Source organism: Coregonus clupeaformis, chromosome 23 (assembly GCF_020615455.1).
Source record: "Coregonus clupeaformis isolate EN_2021a chromosome 23, ASM2061545v1, whole genome shotgun sequence".
NCBI lineage: Eukaryota > Metazoa > Chordata > Actinopteri > Salmoniformes > Salmonidae > Coregonus > Coregonus clupeaformis.
In genome coordinates this window covers 16,068,038-16,089,153 of record NC_059214.1, presented here as the reverse complement: position 1 = coordinate 16,089,153, position 21,116 = coordinate 16,068,038, and the positions used below count along the sequence as shown (strand labels likewise).

Genomic DNA, 21,116 nt, shown 5'->3' with positions numbered 1-21,116 from the left:
CTAGTTAGCTTCAGTGTTGTTAGCACCGTTTAGACATGGCAGCGAACATTTCCCCTCCCGCCGTTATGAAGCTCAGCGGAGATTGGAGCACAAACTGGGATACGTTTAGAGGTGAATGGGAGGACTATGCACTAGCAACGGGACTTCGGGAAAAGGACGATGAGGTAGTGGCTGCCACTTTGAGGACTATAATGGGAGCAGAATGCCGACACGTATACAAACACAACCTGAACCTAACAGCAGCTCAGCAAGGTAACGCTACAGCTATTCTTGATGCTCTCGAACTTTACTTTAAGCCAGCAAAGAACGTTATCTACGAGCGTTATGTTTTCGGTTGTTGCAAACAGGAGGACGGGGAGTCCATTGACAGCTTTGTCACTAAGCTAAGGGAAAAGGCAGCTACATGTGACTATGGTGCTTTAAGAGATGAACTGATCAGAGACAAGATAGTGCTTGGCATAACTGATGAGGGCACCCGCAGACGTTTGCTGAGAGAACGTGACCTGACACTAGTCTTGGCAGTGGAGACATGCCGTGCAGCAGAGCTTACGGATATACAGATAAGGTCCATGGAGCTAGAAAGGCAACATATGGACAATGTCAATGCTACATTCAGGCAGCCAATAAAGAAATTCCCTTTTGCCACAGCTAATGCTAATACTACAGCCAACTCTGCAGTAGACAATCCCAATGCATGCCGATATTGTGGCATTTCTCATGGACGAGGAAAAGAACACTGCCCAGCCTATGGAAAAATATGCAAATCCTGTGGTACAGCTAATCACTTCGCAAGGGCCTGCATGAAAAGCAAGAGAAAGGAGGGTAAAGTGCACTCCATTGAAATAAACACAGATGAAGGGAACAACAGCACAGAGGATGTATATGCTAGCGAGTGCATAGGGGCAGTAAGGGCAAAAGGAAAAAAATGGTTTGTCACTCTGCTACTTAATAATAAACCACAGCAATGCCAGCTAGATTCAGGGGCCACATGCAGTGGCGGTTTTACACGGAGGCCGGGGGAGGCCCGTGCCTCCCTGGAAATGTCCCTGGCCACCCCTGTGGCCCCCCCGTGCTGACCAAATAAAAAATTATGAATTTATAACTATTTTACACGCGAGCGCCAAAAGCGGAACTAATGCAACGCTCTACACGGCAACGTTCTACACGGGTAAATTAGAGTGGCGCACCCAAAAAGTAGGCTAGTAGGCTATCCTTGCTAGGTCTACACAATGTTGTGATGTTAACCACGTAACTTCATCCGTCTTGGCTGTTGCATCGCGATAACAAATACATTTTTAGTAAAGTAATCAACAGGTTATCTGCCAGTGTTAAGTAGGGAGGGATGGTTAGGTAACAAAATGTAATGCATGCCCCTACGTTTTTTCTTCTTCTAATAGTTATCATGAAACGAGGAAGGGACATAAAGTCATTTTTTGCCCCAGCAAACAAAAAAGTGAGAGAAACAAATCGAGGTTTTGAGAAAGTTGAGGAAGAGGGAGAGCCAGCATGTGATGAAAGTGAGGGGTCTGACAAAGAGAGGGAAATTCCAGAGGGTGAGGAGGATGAAGAAGAGGGTGAGGAGGATGAAGAAGAGGGTGAGGACTCCTTGTTTTATTATTTTTCATTTTACATCATCTATCTTTTTTTCCTCACAGTACCAGTAGTTCCACACACTACTAGAGTGTATGTATGTTTGTATGTATGTATATATATCCCACCAATCCTCTCTCAAGAGGTTTTCAAAAAGGGGCAAACTCATGTCTCAAGACCTGCTTCTGTTGGTTCCCCTCTCCTGCCTGTAACTTTCCATCCACATCCCCAAAGTTTTGTGGCCCATTATGACATCACTCCATTAAGTGATTGCTGCATGTACTGCTCTAAGGAAACACTTCTCTCTCTCTCTCTCTCTCTCTCTCTCTCTCTCTCTCTCTCTCTCTCGATAGATAGATAGAGTTTATGATTTTATTCTTTTGAATTATCTCTGCCAAACATCTATGTACTACAAATCTTCAAGCTCCACAGATGTTTTATGGCATCCACTAAACCTCTTTAGATATTTGTAAATTATACAGTGTGATACCTTTCAACAAAAGTTTATTTTATTTTTTACCAACTATGATTTTTCCTTTTGAAAACAAGCAAAGCAAGAAAAAAAAGAAACAAAATCACTCCAATCATTGCACACTTGTGTCGTTCAGACTTTGCAGGTCCAGCTTTGACATGATGATCTAACTAACACTAATATTGTAACTAATATTGTAACTGAAATATGTATGATCCTATGATGAGCGATTGCTTACTTCCCTTTCACTCTTAAAACATTACTGAAAAAAAATTTGTATAAAAAGTAGGGGTGTAACGATCCATCTACTACATCGATGTATCGATTTATATTCATATGATCCAACTACATCGATCTGTGCTTGGCGAGTTGGCCTTTTGGACAACATATATCGATCTAACATCGTTTTAAAATGTAATAAATCGATTGTATCGATACTAGGAAATAACCCATTGGATTTAAGCACGTCAGACTTTATATGCAGGGGTGCACATAACTGGTACGCAGATACGCAAGCGCGACAAAAATCAGGAATGCGTAATGCCACTTGTGTTACTACGCGCCTTTGCGTACTTGACCGATCTTCTCATCTAACCTTACACATGACATGTTGCTTGTCAACTACTGTCAGGGATGTCCAAAAAGCAACAGACATTAAGCAGATTCTTTGGCGTTTCGCCACCTACAAAGAAACGCCAACTGGAGCCAGAGCCGAAGAAAATACTTTTTTCGGAAAAGTGGCTTGAAGCTAACGATGAGCGCACTGAAATGTGGTGCAAGATTTGCCGCTCAAATCCACATCTAGCAGACAAAACAGGTGCATTTTATAAAGGCTCAAAGAATTTCAACCATCCTTTATTTGACAAACATGAAAAGAGCAAGGAGCACACGAATGTGGCGCAAGCCATTGCTAAAAGCGAGCCGAGAATAAATGTCCAGTCGCCGAGACAAGCTGAATGAAGAACAGCGGCAAGCTCTGTTTAATATTTTTCTCTTTCCATAAAGCTAAACACGCACGTCCCATGTCTTCCTATTCTGAGGATGTTCCTTTACTGAATGCTTTTTGATGGATCTGAGGATATCACAAAAACTGAGCAGGAAATAGTTTACATTGTGTCTGTGTCCAGCAACGGAGAGTTTACTTCGGACTTTATTGGACTGATTGAATTGGGTGCTGACCGAACCGCACAGGCCATAACAGACGGACTTGTGAGACTTTTGGTAAGTTTCATAATACCAGATGGTCTGCATGGAGTCATGAAACACTGTTAAAAATATCAAGACTATTGCCAGCCATTAAAATGCAACTGGTTACCAGGTATTTATTTCAGTCACACTGGTTGAATTTTTTGGCTAAAAGGTTACTGAATCGATTTCAAGTCACTGAATCGTTTCGGATCGTATCGTTCTAAATGAACCAATATCGTCCTTGAATCGTATCGACAACCACGAATCGTGATACAAATCGAATCGTTGTTAAAACGAATCGTTACACCCCTAATAAAAAGGTATATGTAGTATATGTTTGTTTAGTGAGCATTCATGCTGTCATTTTTTCCTAATGTGAACTATGGTGGAAATGTGCTGTCCTAAATGGACTTGCCCATATATGTTGTAAAGCCTTTTTTTGTACACCTGCTCATCAACTGACAGTGAAGTACACAAAGACACAGACACACACACACACACACACAGACACCTGTAATATTCTTGTTTTCATGTTGTTGCTGATATCCATCAGTGTTGTTCATATTGCTACATTGTGTTGACATGATTGTTGCTTTTAAACGAATGTTAACTTAATGTTTATTGTCTGCATCCTATTGGACTACTGGATGTTAATGTGTAACACGTTTTCCTGTTTATGTGCTTTAGCAATACTGTATGTCAATATGGTCATGCTAGTAAAGCCTCTTTGAATTGAATTTCTTTTCTGATTTGGTTTATTTTACCTAAATGGATACAGGGTAGTGTGTTTTGTTTATAAATCACTCAGAAAGTTTTCTTTCTTAAAACAAAATGTGGAATCAACTGTCCACAGTAGTGGGGCTTCCATAAATAGGAAATGGCACATTGTTGTACCCTTTGTTGTATCCTGGAGTTTTGTTCACATTGAATATGAACCCTGTATTTGTACCCTGTACTTTTTTAAAACATTTTATTTATTTATTTTTTCATTTTTATGGCACTATCTCTCTTGCATCTGCACTCTTGTACAAAATACGTGTTATAATAAATGTCATATGATTTTAAAGTAAAATAAAGTTTATAATCTTTGAATATCATGTGTTGCCAGTTTTTTTATGTGTGCCCCCCTGATTAAACACTGGCCCCTCCTTGGCCCCCCTAGTAAAATGTGTCTAGAACCGCCACTGGCCACATGTAACGTTATGAGCCTTAAAGATAAAAGGAGGCTCGCGCCCAGAGACAAACTCACACAGAGTAGCACCAAGCTGAAACTGTATTCAGGCCAGTTCATGACCTCTTTAGGCCTGTTTGTGACAGAGTGTGTTTTACGTGGCCAGAAACACACTCTTGAGTTTGAAATAGTTGAGGCTAGTCAACAGCCATTACTGTCAGGTTCTACATGCGAGTGCCTTGGGCTTATTAACTTCACCATCCCAGCTGATCTTAACATTATAGACAAAGTCCAGGCTGGGCCCCTGAGCAAGGAGACTCTCCTAAGCAAGTACCATGATGTCTTCAACGCACCGGTCGAGTCAGTTCCCGGCGAAGTCCACTTTGAGTTGGATGCAGCAATCCAGCCTGTCCAGTGTGCACCTCGCAATGTACCAGTGGCCATGAAAGCAGCTACAAAGGCTCAGCTTGACAAATACGAAGCAGATGGCCACATCATATCCGTCACCGAGCCTACAGACTGGATAAGTAATATGGTTATCGTCAAGAAACCAGACAAGCTACGGATATGCATAGATCCTAAACACCTCAACCGGGCTCTGAGACGTTCACATTACATTATGCCCACGTTGGAGGATGTTCTTTACAAGCTCCCAAAGGCCAGAGTCTTCACGCTCCTGGACGCCAGAGATGCCTTCCTGCAGTGCAAGCTTGACGAGCCCAGCAGCTACATGACCACCTTTTGGACACCCTGGGGCAGGAAGAGGTGGTTGAAGCTCCCGTTTGGTGTCTCCGTGGCTCCAGAGGTGTATCAGCGGAAACAGCACGAGCTGTTGATGGGACTCAGCGGCGTGGAACCCATAGCAGATGACATCCTCGTAGTGGGCTGTGGGGACAGTGATGAGGAGGCAGAATGTGACCATGACACCAAGCTGCTGGCCCTGATGGTCAGATGCAGACAGGTCAAGCTAAGGCTAAGCATAAAAAAGCTTCAGTTTAAAGTGCCAGAGGTTCGCTTTCATGGGCACATCTTGTCCTCCACCGGATTGAAGGCGGATCCAGAAAAAGTGAAGGCTGTCTTGGATATGCCCCACCCATCTGACGTGAAGGCAGTGCAGCGCTTCGTCGGATTCGTCACCTACCTGGCCAAGTTTCTACCGCGGCTCTCTGAAGTGTGTGAACCACTAAGGAGGCTCATGGACAAGGACACCATCTGGCATTGGCTCCCAAAACATGACACAGCGGTGAGGGAAATAAAACAACTGGTCACCCAGACACCTGTACTGCGATACTACGATGTGTCAAAACCTGTCACGATTCAGAGTGACTCAAGCCAGTATGGACTGGGCTGTTGCCTCATGCAAGAGGGCCAGCCTGTGGCATTCGCCTCTAGGGCACTCACTCCAACAGAGCAGAACTATGCCCAGATAGAGAAGGAGTGACTCAGCATTGTATTTGCATGCCAACGCTTCCACCACTACCTGTACGGGCGTGACAATATTACCGCAGAGACAGATCACAAGCCCCTTATTGCTATATTCAGCAAGCCTCTCCTGAATGCCCCGAAACGACTGCAGAGCATGCTACTGGCCCTACAAAACTACAACCTCAAGGTGGTGTATAAGCCAGGGCCAGAGATGTATGTGAGTGACACGCTCAGCAGGGCTACTGCATCAGGCACTCACACACGCTCCATGCATGAACAACACGCAGTGTGCAGCTTACAAACAGAGCAAGTGGATGTTGAACACATCAACCAGGCTGACTACCTCAATGTTACGGACCAGCGCCTTATACAAATCAGACAGCACACAGACAGGGACGAGCAACTCCAGGCATTGAGGTCTGTGATTCTGATGGGCTGGCCCGACTGCAAGGAAGAAACTGCTTTAGCCACCAGAGAATATTGGCCAGTCAAAGAAGAGCTCAGTGTTCAAAACAGAGTAATATTCAAGGGTCAGAGAGTCGTTATTCCCCGGTCTCTGCGCCCTGAGATGTTGGCGCGCGTGCACTCAAGTCACATAGGAGGTGAGGCCTGTTACAGACAAGCACGTGACACACTGTATTGGCCAGGAATGCAGAGTGAAATCAAAGACTATGTCAGTAAATGCACACTCTGCAATGAATATGCCATTGAGCAACAGAGAGAGACGATGATGTCCCACGAGCTACCAATGCGCCCCTGGCAGATAGTAAGTCTAGATCTCTTCCAGCACAGTGGCAAAGACTTTCTGCTGGTAGTTGATCATTACTCAGACTTCTGGGAGATTGACCTCCTCCCGACCTCTCAGCAGAGACAACGATCAAACGCTGCAAGGCTCAGTTTGCCCGCTATGGCCAGCCAGATAGGGTAATTTCAGATAATGGACCCCAATTCTCCGGATGTGAGTTCCGAAAATTTGCTGCAGAATGGGAATTCGAGCACGTCACTTCATCACCACGACACCCAAAAGCTAATGGGAAGGCTGAGTCGGCAGTCAAAATTGCAAAGAACCTCTGCAAAAAAGCTCTGCGAGAGGGCAAAGATGCCTGGAAAGCAATCCTGCAATGGCGCAATACCCCGACAGAAGGCATGGATAGCAGCCCGGCCCAGCGCCTCATGGCACGGCGTTTAAAAGCAGCTCTGCCAGTAGCAAGCACTCTCCTGGAGCCATGTGTGGTGACAGACGTGCTGGTGAAGCTACGTCACAGAAGACAGGTCTCCAAGTTCATCTACGACAAATCAGCAAAAGACTTACCTGAGCTCAGGGTGGGTGAAACGGTGCGAATGAAGCCACTACCAGGGGACCGGACGGGCCTCTGGAGACTCGGATCCTGTGTACAGAAAGTGGCACCACGCTCCTACTTGGTCGAAGTGAACGGATCACTGTACCGTCGTAACAGGGTTGACCTTCGGATTGCTGAGCCAGCATCCACTCAGAACTCGGATGGTCATAGGGGTCGCATGACAAAAGACGGAACCCCAGCAAGTCACATGGGGCCTGAGGCACTGGGCGAAGAGCCAGGGGATCACAGGTCGGCCACTCCCTCGCCCATCAATACTCCCCTTAGACAGTCAGGTGACACGCCTGTGCGGGAGCCCGCAGTCCACGCAGACAAGCGCCCTGTCTTTTCACGCTGCGGGCGTCTGTCCCAGCCACCAAAAAGACTTAATCTGTAGGTTTCCCATTAGGGATTGTTGACAGACAGAGATAAAAGTGAAGAGAGTATCAAAATGTGTTAAGTGGTTAATAAAAAAAATAAAAATAAAAAATAATAATAATAATACTTAACTGTTCATGTTGGAAATTACTACTAGGTTTGTTTTGTTAGTGAATTGACAGCTCCTGTCCTATTTTATAAAAGGGAAGATGTTATGGGTGGAAGATGGCACATTGATGCCATCTGTTGGTAAATGTTCATTACTGCAACTCCAGTGTTTTACCGATGTACTTGAGATACCCGGATGTATTGCAATATACTGAACAAGACTGGTTACTCGCATCAATGCCTCTGCCTCGTTATTTAACATTCAAACAAATATTTCTACTGCTACTAACAGCTACACGGTTATCTTAACGGTTATTGAATATTTGTGAAAATGTGAAGATGTTTGTTTTGACATTTTTAGTTGTTTTCTTCCTTCCTCCTCCATAACGACTTATCACAACAGGGGTATTCAACATTTACAGACCTGTCTTTTTACATTTTAACATGTGCTACCTGTTTTGCAAAATACTTACTTTACCTTATTTTTTTGTTATCTTGTTTGATATTTTGTGTTTTTTGATTTGCCTTGCTTTGAACAAACGTCCATATAAGAGGAAAGCCTGATGCCTTTCAGAATATGTGGGTCTTTGTAGCATGTAATGCAAAATACTTCAGTGATTATTGATAGAAAATATAGAACTGGAATATTGATGGTACTGCTTTTTTTGTGGGGGTGGGTTTAAATTTTCCCAGCAAATGATACTGACGACTGCTGCTCATCCATTCCTCACAACATATTTGTCCAACAGTGATGTTGTGTATGTGCTCTATAAGTCTATGGCTTTACCATTGATCACCTGCAGACAAAAGTTTATCTTAAACTTTAATTAAATGAAGTTAAAAGTTTACAAGTTATTATAGAAAGTAAGTTACTGCATACAACTCTGGTCCATCAAATGAGAATTTCCGTCATCTGTTTCAATGATAAATATCTAATCTCTGTTCTTCAGGAATCTCTTCCATCCTGTTTGAGACGCGGATCGGCTGTCTGGAGGAAGAGATCCCGGTAGAGACGCAGGACTTCATCGACTCCATCGCTCAGATGTTCTCCTACAGCATGCCGGTGGCCATGCTGCCTAAGTGGAGCCGCAACATCCTGCCAATCTACAGGCGCTACATCGCTGGCTGGGAGGGTATCTTCAAATTCTGTGAGTTATTTGGCACAATACATTCCGTCACTTGTTCACACCTTCTCAAGAATTTAAAAAGCATTGGATTGGAGAGTGCATTGTGAATTCAGTTGATTACCTATTAGGTCAGATACAGTGGGGGAAAAAAGTATTTAGTCAGCCACCAATTGTGCAAGTTCTCCCACTTAAAAAGATGAAAGAGGCCTGTAATTTTCATCATAGGTACACGTCAACTATGACAGACAAAATGAGGAAAAAAAATCCAGAAAATCACATTGTAGGATTTTTAATGAATTTATTTGCAAATTATGGTGGAAAATAAGTATTTGGTCAATAACAAAAGTTTCTCAATATTTTGTTATATACCCTTTGTTGGCAATGACACAGGTCAAACGTTTTCTGTAAGTCTTCACAAGGTTTTCACACACTGTTGCTGGTATTTTGGCCCATTCCTCCATGCAGATCTCCTCTAGAGCAGTGATGTTTTGGGGCTGTTGCTGGGCAACACAGACTTTCAACTCCCTCCAAAGATTTTCTATGGGGTTGAGATCTGGAGACTGGCTAGGCCACTCCAGGACCTTGAAATGCTTCTTACGAAGCCACTCCTTCGTTGCCCGGGCGGTGTGTTTGGGATCATTGTCATACTGAAAGACCCAGCCACGTTTCATCTTCAATGCCCTTGCTGATGGAAGGAGGTTTTCACTCAAAATCTCACGATACATGGCCCCATTCATTCTTTCCTTTACACGGATCAGTCGTCCTGGTCCCTTTGCAGAAAAACAGCCCCAAAGCATGATGTTTCCACCCCCATGCTTCACAGTAGGTATGGTGTTCTTTGGATGCAACTCAGCATTCTTTGTCCTCCAAACACGACGAGTTGAGTTTTTACCAAAAAGTTCTATTTTGGTTTCATCTGACCATATGACATTCTCCCAATCCTCTTCTGGATCATCCAAATGCACTCTAGCAAACTTCAGACGGGACATGTACTGGCTTAAGCAGGGGGACACGTCTGGCACTGCAGGATTTGAGTCCCTGGCGGCGTAGTGTGTTACTGATGGTAGGCTTTGTTACTTTGGTCCCAGCTCTCTGCAGGTCATTCACTAGGTCCCCCCGTGTGGTTGTGGGATTTTTGCTCACCGTTCTTGTGATCATTTTGACCCCACGGGGTGAGATCTTGCGTGGAGCCCCAGATCGAGGGAGATTATCAGTGGTCTTGTATGTCTTCCATTTCCTAATAATTGCTCCCACAGTTGATTTCTTCAAATCAAGTTACTTTTCTTGCAATTCTATACATTTTGCCATGTCTAATGTGTATTCATGATATTTGAGTGACAAAAAAATTACAACAATATCAGTCTTCCCAGCCTGGTGCAGGTCTACAATTTTGTTTCTGGTGTCCTTTGACAGCTCTTTGGTCTTGGCCATAGTGGAGTTTGGAGTGTGACTGTTTGAGGTTGTGGACAGGTGTCTTTTATACTGATAACAAGTTCAAACAGGTGCCATTAATACAGGTAATGAGTGGAGGACAGAGGAGCCTCTTAAAGAAGAAGTTACAGGTCTGTGAGAGCCAGAAATCTTGCTTGTTTGTAGGTGACCAAATACTTATTTTCCACCATAATTTGCAAATAAATTCGTAAGAAGCATTTCAAGGTCCTGGAGTGGCCTAGCCAGTCTCCAGATCTCAACCCCATAGAAAATCTTTGGAGGGAGTTGAAAGTCTGTGTTGCCCAGCAACAGCCCCAAAACATCACTGCTCTAGAGGAGATCTGCATGGAGGAATGGGCCAAAATACCAGCAACAGTGTGTGAAAACCTTGTGAAGACTTACAGAAAACGTTTGACCTGTGTCATTGCCAACAAAGGGTATATAACAAAATATTGAGAAACTTTTGTTATTGACCAAATACTTATTTTCCACCATAATTTGCAAATAAATTCATAAAAAATCCTACAATGTGATTTTCTGGATTTTTTTCCCCTCAATTTGTCTGTCATAGTTGACGTGTACCTATGATGAAAATTACAGGCCTCTCATCTTTTTAAGTGGGAGAACTTGCACAATTGGTGGCTGACTAAATACTTTTTTTCCCCACTGTAGATCAGTGGTTCCCAAACTGAGGGGTCGGCATGGTTGAGAGAATGCCAAGAGTGTGTAAAGCTGTCATCAAGGCAAAGGGTGGCTATTTGAAGAATCTCAAATATAAAATATATTTTGATTTGTTTAACACTTTTTTGGTTACTACATGATTCCATATGTGTTATTTCATAGTTTTGATGTCTTGAAAAACCTGTGAATTAGTAGGTGTCCAAACTTTTGACTGGTACTGTATATATGTATATATATGTGTGTATATATATGTGTATATATGTATATATGTATGTGTGTATATGTATATATATATATATATATATATATATATATATATATATATATATATATATATTGTGTGTGTGTATATACACTACCGTTCAAAAGTTTGGGGTCACTTAGAAATGTCCTTGTTTTCGAAAGAAAAGCAAATTTTTTGTCCATTAAAATAACATCAAATTTATCAGAAATACAGTGTAGACATTGTTAATGTTGTAAATGGCTATTGTAGCTGGAAATGGCTGGTTTTTAATAGCCTTCATTTCTCAGAACAAGAATAGATTGACGAGTTTCAGAAGAAGGTTCTTTGTTTCTGGCCATTTTGAGCCTGTAATCGAACCCACAATTGCTGATGCTCCAGATACTCAACTTGTCTTAAGAAGGCCAGTTTTATTGCTTCTTTAATCAGCACAACAGTTTTCAGTTTTAATGATCAATTAGCCTTTTAAAATGATAAACTTGGATTAGCAAACAAAGTGCCATTGGAACACAGGACTGATGGTTGCTGATAATGGGCCTCGTCTATGTAGATATTCCCTTAAAAATCAGCCGTTTCCAGCTACAATAGCCATTTATAACATTAACAATGTCTACACTGTATTTCTGATCAATTTGATGTTATTTTAAATGACAAAAAAATGGCTTTTCTTTCGAAAACATTTCTAAGCGACCCCAAACTTTTGAACGGTAGTGTATGTATACATATATTTCAAGAGGATGTTAAAATGTTGTATATATATATACATATACACACACATAAATACACACATATATACACATGTATGTATGTGTGTGTGTGTGTGTATATATATGAATGTATATATATATGTATATACACATGTGTATATATGTATGTATGTGTGTGTGTGTATATACAGTGAGGGAAAAAAGTATTTGATCCCCTGCTGATTTTGTACGTTTGCCCACTGACAAAGAAATGATCAGTCTATAATTTTAATGGTAGGTTTATTTGAACAGTGAGAGACAGAATAACAACAACAAAATCCAGAAAAACGCATGTAAAAAATGTTATGAATTGATTTGCATTTTAATGAGGGAAATAAGTATTTGACCCCTCTGCAAAACATGACTTAGTACTTGGTGGCAAAACCCTTGTTGGCAATCACAGAGGTCAGACGTTTCTTGTAGTTGGCCACCAGGTTTGCACACATCTCAGGAGTAATTTTGTCCCACTCCTCTTTGCAGATCTTCTCCAAGTCATTAAGGTTTCGAGGCTGACGTTTGGCAACTCGAATCTTCAGCTCCCTCCACAGATTTTCAATGGGATTAAGGTCTGGGACTGGCTAGGCCACTCCAGGACCTTAATGTGCTTCTTCTTGAGCAACTCCTTTGTTGCCTTGTCCATGTGTTTTGGGTCATTGTCATGCTGGAATACCCATCCACGACCCATTTTCAATGCTCTGGCTGAGGGAAGGAGGTTCTCACCCAAGATTTGACGTTACATGGCCCCGTCCATCGTCCCTTTGATGCAGTGAAGTTGTCCTGTCCCCTTAGCAGAAAAACACCCCCAAGGCATAATGTTTCCACCTCCATGTTTGACTGTGGGGATGGTGTTCTTGGGGTCATAGGCAGCATTCCTTCTCCTCCAAACACGGCGAGTTGAGTTGATGCCAAAGAGCTCGATTTTGGTCTCATCTGACCACAACACTTTCACCCAGTTCTCCTCTGAATCATTCAGATGTTCATTGTCAAACTTCAGACGGGCATGTATAGGTGCTTTCTTGAGCAGGGGGACCTTGCGGGCGCTGCAGGATTTCAGTCCTTCACTGCGTAATGTGTTACCAATTGTTTTCTTGGTGACTATGGTCCCAACTGCCTTGAGATCATTGACAAGATCCTCCCGTGTAGTTCTGGGCTGATTCCTCACCGTTTTCATGATCATTGCAACTCCACGAGGTGCGATCTTGCATGGAGTCCCAGGCTGAGGGAGATTGACAGTTATTTTGTGTTTCTTCCATTTGCAAATAATCGCACCAACTGTTATCACCTTCTCACCAAGCTGCTTGGCGATGGTCTTGTAGCCCATTCCAGCCTTGTGTAGGTCTACAATCTTGTCCCTGACATCCTTGGAGAGCTCTTTGGTCTTGGCCATGGTGGAGAGTTTGGAATCTGATTGATTGCTTCTGTGGACAGGTGTCTTTTATACAGGTAACAAGCTGAGATTAGGAGCACTCCCTTTAAGAGTGTGCTCCTAATCTCAGCTCGTTACCTGTATAAAAGACACCTGGGAGCCAGAAATCTTTCTGATTGAGAGGGGGTCAAATACTTATTTCCCTCATTAAAATGCAAATCAATTTGTAACATTTTTGACATGCGTTTTTCTGGATTTTGTTGTTGTTATTCTGTCTCTCACTGTTCAAATAAACCTACCATTAAAATTATAGACTGATCATTTCTTTGTCAGTGGGTAAACGTACAAAATCAGCAGGGGATCAAATACTTTTTTCCCTCACTGTATATATATGTATAAACAATATTTTAAGCAACTCAGTCCAGCTTTAAACTTCCTCTTGAAATTTGGTAGTGCATCATCAGTTCCTTTTGTCATGTTAGTCATTGCATACCTTAGAGAGCTATTTATAACTTGTCAGAAATGTCCAGATCAACTAACCCATTTAAAAAAAAAAGTTTTTTTAGCCCATAGAATATGTCATTTTTTTGTCCCTCAAATATCACAGGAATACACATTAGACATGGCAACATTCATAGAATTGCAAGAACATTTGCTTTAAAACTGCTAAATTCTCTCCACCAACAAGAGGGGTGTGAACAGTTTGTGCCATGAACAGTGCTTGTGCCCATAGAAATAGACATGTCTCCCGAATGCTGGAAGGGGGGCCCGAGTTAAAATGTTTGGGAACCGCTGAGGTAGATAATGCTAGACGTTTTCAGCTGGGAAGTTGATTGACATGAAGATGGAGGCAATTCAGAAGCGAGTGGACACAGACCAGGAAGTCGAGGGAGAATATTTAACGTACCTTCTCTCCAACACCAACATGACCAACAAGGAGGTGTACGGCAGCGTCGCTGAGCTGTTGTTGGCTGGAGTGGACACGGTTAGCAAATCCATGTAGTTTCACTACAATCTCGATCTGTTGTACCATAAGGGCTTGAATTCACTAACACTGTTGTTGTTGTCATACTTGAAGACTTCCAATACCATAATGTGGGCCATGCACCTACTGTCCAGGGACCCCAATGTGCAGGACACCCTTTATCAGGAGGTGTCCCACTGCATACCAGGAGACAAGATCCCATCTGCCCAAGACGTCAACCGTATGCCGTACCTCAGGGCTGTCATCAAGGAAGCACTGAGGTAAGAACTGTGGAAGTGACCAGGACCGAGTTTGGGAAACCCTGGTATACATCATGAGTATGATTGCCTAATTTAGCTCTTGTATGTCAGCATTTATATTTTCTTCGGAAAGGATTGAGTTCTTGATAGTTCCTTATCTTTCTCTAACACAATTTATGTACTTCCTGTTAACCAGAATGTACCCTGTGGTCCCATTGAATGCACGTATCATGGTAGAGAATGATATCATCATTGGCGGACATTTTTTTACCAAGAAGGTTAGTCTAGCTTTAGGGGAACAAATAACTTTCAAGTACATCTTCACTTTAATGGCCTAAAACTGGCCCAACCATTAAAACAAAACACCATTTGAATTCATGTAAATCATGCTGTTGTTGGTTTAGTGCTGTCAATTAATTCCCTCCCTGCTGTCTTGTGTCTGTAGACTTCGTTTACAATGTGTCACTATGCCATCAGCCAGGATGAAAAGACATTCCCAGAACCATCGAAGTTCAAGCCCGAACGCTGGTTGAGGGATGGCCGAGTTCGACCAAACCCATTTGGCTCTATCCCATTTGGGTTTGGGGTTCGGGGCTGTGTAGGTCGTCGTATAGCTGAACTGGAGATGTACTTGGCTCTGTCACGGGTAAGAGCCAGAGATTTTATACCTGAGTGTCATAGGAAAAAGTATAGAATGTGTATAGCAGCACAGGTGATAGCAGAGGTGATGAACAGTTACAGTAAGCTAGGCTACTTCAATTACTAGGCTACATGCAATTGTAGCCTACTAGACCTATTCTACTGTTACCAAACTATTGGAACAACTCATAGCCTACCTTATTATCAATCAACTGTAGCCGGAATGTGACCAAATGCTTTTATACACATTGCTGCAGACGTCATGCTTGACCAAGTTACTCAATAATAGGCTACTTGTCTTGCGCAGCAAGTTGGCAACTTCGAACTCACCATCATCAGGCTACTTATTAAAAGTATTGAATAAACATGTGTTGTCCATTGGGTAGTCCTAGAATGAAAAAGTTTGCCTTGGCTTCCATTGCTTTTCAGTTACAAATAGCTTCCATCCCATTGCTTTTCATTTACAAATATAATGAAGGCCTAGGTGGACATTATAATCACACATAACCACAAATTACATTAAAATACAAAAACAGAACATCCTGTACATGTGTAGGCTACTGCAGCCAATTACAATAGTGTGAATACCCTAGGGTGCATGGTTTCATAAGTTAGTGGTAGGCGGTGGAGGCATGAACTTGGTGTTGTCAATGAGCTTATATGACAGGGATGTTATGTGAACATGGATACCCCTGAAGAGACCCAGACAATGACATTATTTTTGTTTTTAATCTCCCTCAGATAATCAAGCTGTTTGAAATCAGACCGGACCCCAGCATAGGAGAGGTGAAAGCCCTCAATCGCACCGTCTTAGTAGCAGACAGACAAGTCAACCTGCACTTCCTGGAGAGGACAAACAAAGCTGCCCTTTGATTTGTTAAAGCCGGGTGATAGCCATGTACCCAAGCAGCAATGCTATAAAGGCCTTCAATATATCTATTGTTGAATTAAAATAAACATACATAAATACTTGTTACACTCCAACCCAATACTGTGGTATTACAGTTGTATTGAAGGTTTGTTTTCATAGTTGCTGTGGTTCAGCTTTACTTCCCTACTTATGTTGGTAATTCTGAAAAGGCTTTACAATGGCTTATTATTATTATGTACAATATTAATTGCTATATATAGACCAAACTGTTCTGTTATTCTCTATTTTGTTGATGAAAATGTATTTTCTTACTATGGAAAGTATTTTCAATTTCTGTCAATAAATTCACTACAGTGATGTTGTAGTTCTTGATATATCCGTCCCCCTCTGTGTGTGTGTGTGTGTGTGTGTGTGTGTGTGTGTGTGTGTGTGTGTGTGTGTGTGTGTGTGTAGGCCTGCTTTACATTTTTAAACATACTATGTATACTTCATTCCCTCCATCTGTGAAGTTCTCAAAATTTCTTATGTGGATTATTAAACCACATGTTGGTGCATAGCCATTATACATCCATTTTAGTTTAAAATGAAATATCATACAATTTATTTATAACACATTTCTTATACATTTGTACATTAACTTGTATTGAATATTATTTTAAGATATTTTTAAGGTTTTCCTAATATTAATAATTCAACACCACCCATGAATGTACAAACTTGCCTTTGTGACAGCTGAAAACATTTATTTATCATGAAAAATATAATACTTCCACACAACCTTTTTGTGAGATTATTATAACAACCATATGATTTCCCTATCTAAAACAAATCAATCAATGTAAATTATAAATAGTATTCTCATTTATCTAAAAAATATGGGTGTGGTGGAAATGACAAGGTGTGGTGGAAATTACATATACAGTGCATTGGGAAAATATTCAGACCCCTTGATTTTTTCCCACATTTTGTTACATAACAGCCTTATTCTAAAATGGATTAAATTGTTTTTCTCCCTCATCAATCTGCACACAATACCCCATAATGACAAAGCAAAATTTTTTGCAAATGAAAACACTACCGGTCAAAAGTTTTAGAACACCTACCTGAAAGGGTTTTTCTTTATTTCTTTACTATTTTCTACATTGTAGAATAATAGTGAAGACATCAGAACTATGAAATAACACATATGGAATCATGTAGGAACCTAAAAAGTGTTAAACAAATCAAAATATATTTTATATTTGAGATTCTTCAAATAGCCACCCTTTGCCTTTGACAGCTTTGCACACTCTTGGCATTCTCTCAACCAGCTTCATGAGGAATGCTTTTCCAACAATCTTGAAGGAGTTCCCACATATGCTGAGCACTTGTTGGCTGCTTTTCCTTCACTCTGCAGTCCGACTCATCTCAAACCATCTCAATTTGGTTGAGGTCAGGGGATTGTGGAGGCCACGTCATCTGATGTAGCATTCCATCACCCTCCTTCTTGTTAAAATAGCCCTTACACAGCCTGGAGGTGTGTTGGGTCATTGTCCTGTTGAAAAACAAATGATAGTCCCACTAAGCCCAAACCAGATGGGATGGCGTATCGCTGCAGAATGATGTGGTAGCCATGCTGGTTAACTGTGCCTTGAATTCTAAATAAATCAGACGGTGTCACCAGCAAAGCACACACACACCATAACACCTCCTCCTCCATGCTTTACGGTGAGAAATACATATGCGGAGATCATCCATTCACCCACACCATGTCTCACAAAGACACGGCGGTTGGAACCAAAAATCTCCAGTTTGGACCCCAGACCAAACGACACATTTCCACTGGTCTAATGTCCATTGCTTGTGTTTCTTGGCCCAAGAAAGTGTCTTATTCTTATTGGTGGCCTTTAGTAGTGGTTTCTTTGCAGCAATTCGACCATGAAGGCCTGATTCACACAGTCCACTCTGAACAGTTGATGTTGAGATGTGTCTGTTACTTGAACTCTGTGAAGCATTTATTTGGGCTGCAATTTCTGAGGCTGGTAACTCTAATGAACTTATCCTCTGCAGCACAGGTAACTATGGGTCTTCCATTCCTGTGGCGGTCCTCATGATAGCCAGTTTCATCATAGCGCTTGATGGTTTTTGCGATTGCACTTGAAGAAACGTTCAAAGTTCTTGAAATTTTCCGTATTGACTGACCTTCAAGTCTTAAAGTAATGATGGACTGTCTTTTACCAAATAGGGCTATCTTCTGTATACCCCTCTACCTTGTCATAACACAACTGATTGACTCAAACACATTAAGAAGGAAATAAATTCAACACCTGTTAATTGAAATGCATTCCAGGACTACCTCATGAAGCTGGTTGAGAGAATGCCAAGAGTGTGCAAAGCTGTCATCAAGGCAAAGGGTGGCTATTTGAAGAATCTCAAATATAAAATATATTTAGATTTGTTAAACACTTTTTTGGTTACTATATGATTCCATATGTGTTATGTCATAGTTTTGATGTCTTCACTATTATTCTACAATGTAGAAAATAGTAAAAATAAATGAGTAGTGTAGTAAAACCTTTGACCGGTAGTGTATATAAAAAAAAATATATATATATACAGTGGGGAAAAAAAGTATTTAGTCAGCCACCAATTGTGCAAGTTCTCCCACTTAAAAAGATGAGAGAGGCCTGTATTTTTCATCATAGGTACACGTCAACTATGACAGACAAAATGAGAAAAGAAAATCCAGAAAATCACATTGTAGGATTTTTAATGAATTTATTTGCAAATTATGGTGGAAAATAAGTATTTGGTCAATAACAAAAGTTTCTCAATACTTTGTTATATACCCTTTGACACAGGTCAAACGTTTTCTGTAAGTCTTCACAAGGTTTTCACACACTGTTGCTGGTATTTTGGCCCATTCCTCCATGCAGATCTCCTCTAGAGCAGTGATGTTTTGGGGCTGTCGCTGGGCAACACGGACTTTCAACTCCCTCCAAAGATTTTCTATGGGGTTGAGATCTGGAGACTGGCTAGCCCACTCCAGGACCTTGAAATGCTTCTACGAAGCCACTCCTTCGTTGCCCGGGCGGTGTGTTTGGGATCATTGTCATGCTGAAAGACCCAGCTACGTTTCATCTTCAATGCCCTTGCTGATGGAAGGAGGTTTTCACTCAAAATCTCACGATACATGGCCCCATTCATTCTTTCCTTTACATGGATCAGTCGTCCTGGTCCCTTTGCAGAAAAACAGCCCCAAAGCATGATGTTTCCACCCCCATGCTTCACAGTAGGTATGGTGTTCTTTGGATGCAACTCAGCATTCTTTGTCCTCCAAATACGACGAGTTGAGTTTTTACCAAAAAGTTCTATTTTGGTTTCATCTGACCATATGACATTCTCCCAATCCTCTTCTGGATCATCCAAATGCACTCTAGCAAACTTCAGACGGGCCTGGACATGTACTGGCTTAAGCAGGGGGACACGTCTGGCACTGCAGGATTTGAGTCCCTGGCGGCGTAGTGTGTTACTGATGGTAGGCTTTGTTACTTTGGTCCCAGCTCTCTGCAGGTCATTCACTAGGTCCCCCCGTGTGGTTGTGGGATTTTTGCTCACCGTTCTTGTGATCATATTGACCCCACGGGGTGAGATCTTGCGTGGAGCTCCAGATCGAGGGAGATTATCAGTGGTCTTGTATGTCTTCCATTTCCTAATAATTGCTCCCACAGTTGATTTCTTCAAACCAAGCTGCTTACCTATTGCAGATTCAGTCTTCCCAGCCTGGTGCAGGTCTACAATTTTGTTTCTGGTGTGCTTTGACAGCCCTTTGGTCTTGGCCATAGTGGAGTTTGGAGTGTGACTGTTTGAGGTTGTGGACAGGTGTCTTTTATACTGATAACAAGTTCAAACAGGTGCCATTAATACAGGTAACGAGTGGAGGACAGAGGAGCTTCTTAAAGAAGAAGTTACAGGTCTGTGAGAGCCAGAAATCTTGCTTGTTTGTAGGTGACCAAATACTTATTTTCCACCATAATTTGCAAATAAATTCATTAAAAATCCTACAATGTGATTTTCTGGAGAAAAAAAAATCTCAATTTGTCTGTCATAGTTGACGTGTACCTATGATGAAAATTACAGGCCTCTCTCATCTTTTTAAGTGGGAGAACTTGTACAATTGGTGGCTGACTAAATACTTTTTTCCCCCACTGTATATATATGTAATATTTACATAAGTATTCAGACCCTTTACTCAGTACTTTGTTGAAACACCTTTGGCAGCAATTACATCCTCGAGTCTTCTTGGGTATGACGCTACAAGCTTGGCACACATGTATTTGGGGAGTTTCTCCCATTCTTCTCTGCAGATCCTCTCAAGCTCTGTCAGGTTGGATGGGGAGCATTGCTGCACAGCTATTTTCAGGTCTCTCCAGAGATGTTCGATCGGGTACAAGTCCAGGCTCTGGCTGGGCCACTCAAGGATATTCAGAGACTTGTCCCGAAGCCACTCCTGCATTGTATTGGCTGTGTGCTTAGGGTCGTTGTCCTGTTGGAAGGTGAACCTTCGACCCAGTCTGAGGTCTGCTCTGGGGAAGGTTTTCATCAAAGATCTCTCATTACTTGCTCCGTTCATCTTTCCCTTTACCCTGACTAGTCTCCCAGTCCCTGCTGGTGAAAATCATCCCCACAGTATGATGCTGCCACCACCATGCTTCACTGTAGGGATGGTGCCAGGTTTCCTCCAGACGTGACGCTTGGCATTCAGGCTAAAGAGTTCAATTTTGGTTTCATCAGACCAGAGAATCTTGTTTCTCATGGTCTGAGAGTCCTTTAGGTGCCTTTTGGCAAACTCCAAGCGGGCTGTCATGTGCTTTTTGCTGAGGAATGACTTCCGTCTGGCCACTCTACCGTAAAGGCCTGATTGATAGAGTGCTGCAGAGATGGTTGTCCTTCTGGAAGGTTCTCCCATCTCCACAGAGGAACTCAGTGACCATCGGGTTCTTGGTCACCTCCCTGACCAAGGCCCTTCTCTCCCGATTGCTCAGTTTGGCCCGGGCGGTCAGCTCTAGGAAGAGTCTTGGTGGTTCCAAACTTCTTCCATTTTAGAATGATGGAGGCCACTGTGTTCTTGGGGAACTTCAA

The 21,116-nt window shown here is 42.1% G+C and overlaps 1 protein-coding gene across 1 annotated transcript in view; it reads left to right on the top strand.

The window, feature by feature from the left end:
* LOC121536654 (sterol 26-hydroxylase, mitochondrial) overlaps positions 1-16,337 on the top strand; it is a 28,684-nt gene extending 12,347 nt beyond the window's left edge. The window contains exons 4-9 of the mRNA XM_041844066.2: positions 8,620-8,817; positions 14,083-14,246; positions 14,340-14,506; positions 14,682-14,763; positions 14,931-15,131; positions 15,866-16,337. Coding sequence (XP_041700000.1) covers positions 8,620-8,817; positions 14,083-14,246; positions 14,340-14,506; positions 14,682-14,763; positions 14,931-15,131; positions 15,866-15,997 — 944 coding nt within the window. The 3' untranslated portion in view covers positions 15,998-16,337. The remainder of the gene's footprint in view (positions 1-8,619; positions 8,818-14,082; positions 14,247-14,339; positions 14,507-14,681; positions 14,764-14,930; positions 15,132-15,865) is intronic.
* The last annotated feature ends 4,779 nt before the right edge of the window (positions 16,338-21,116 follow it).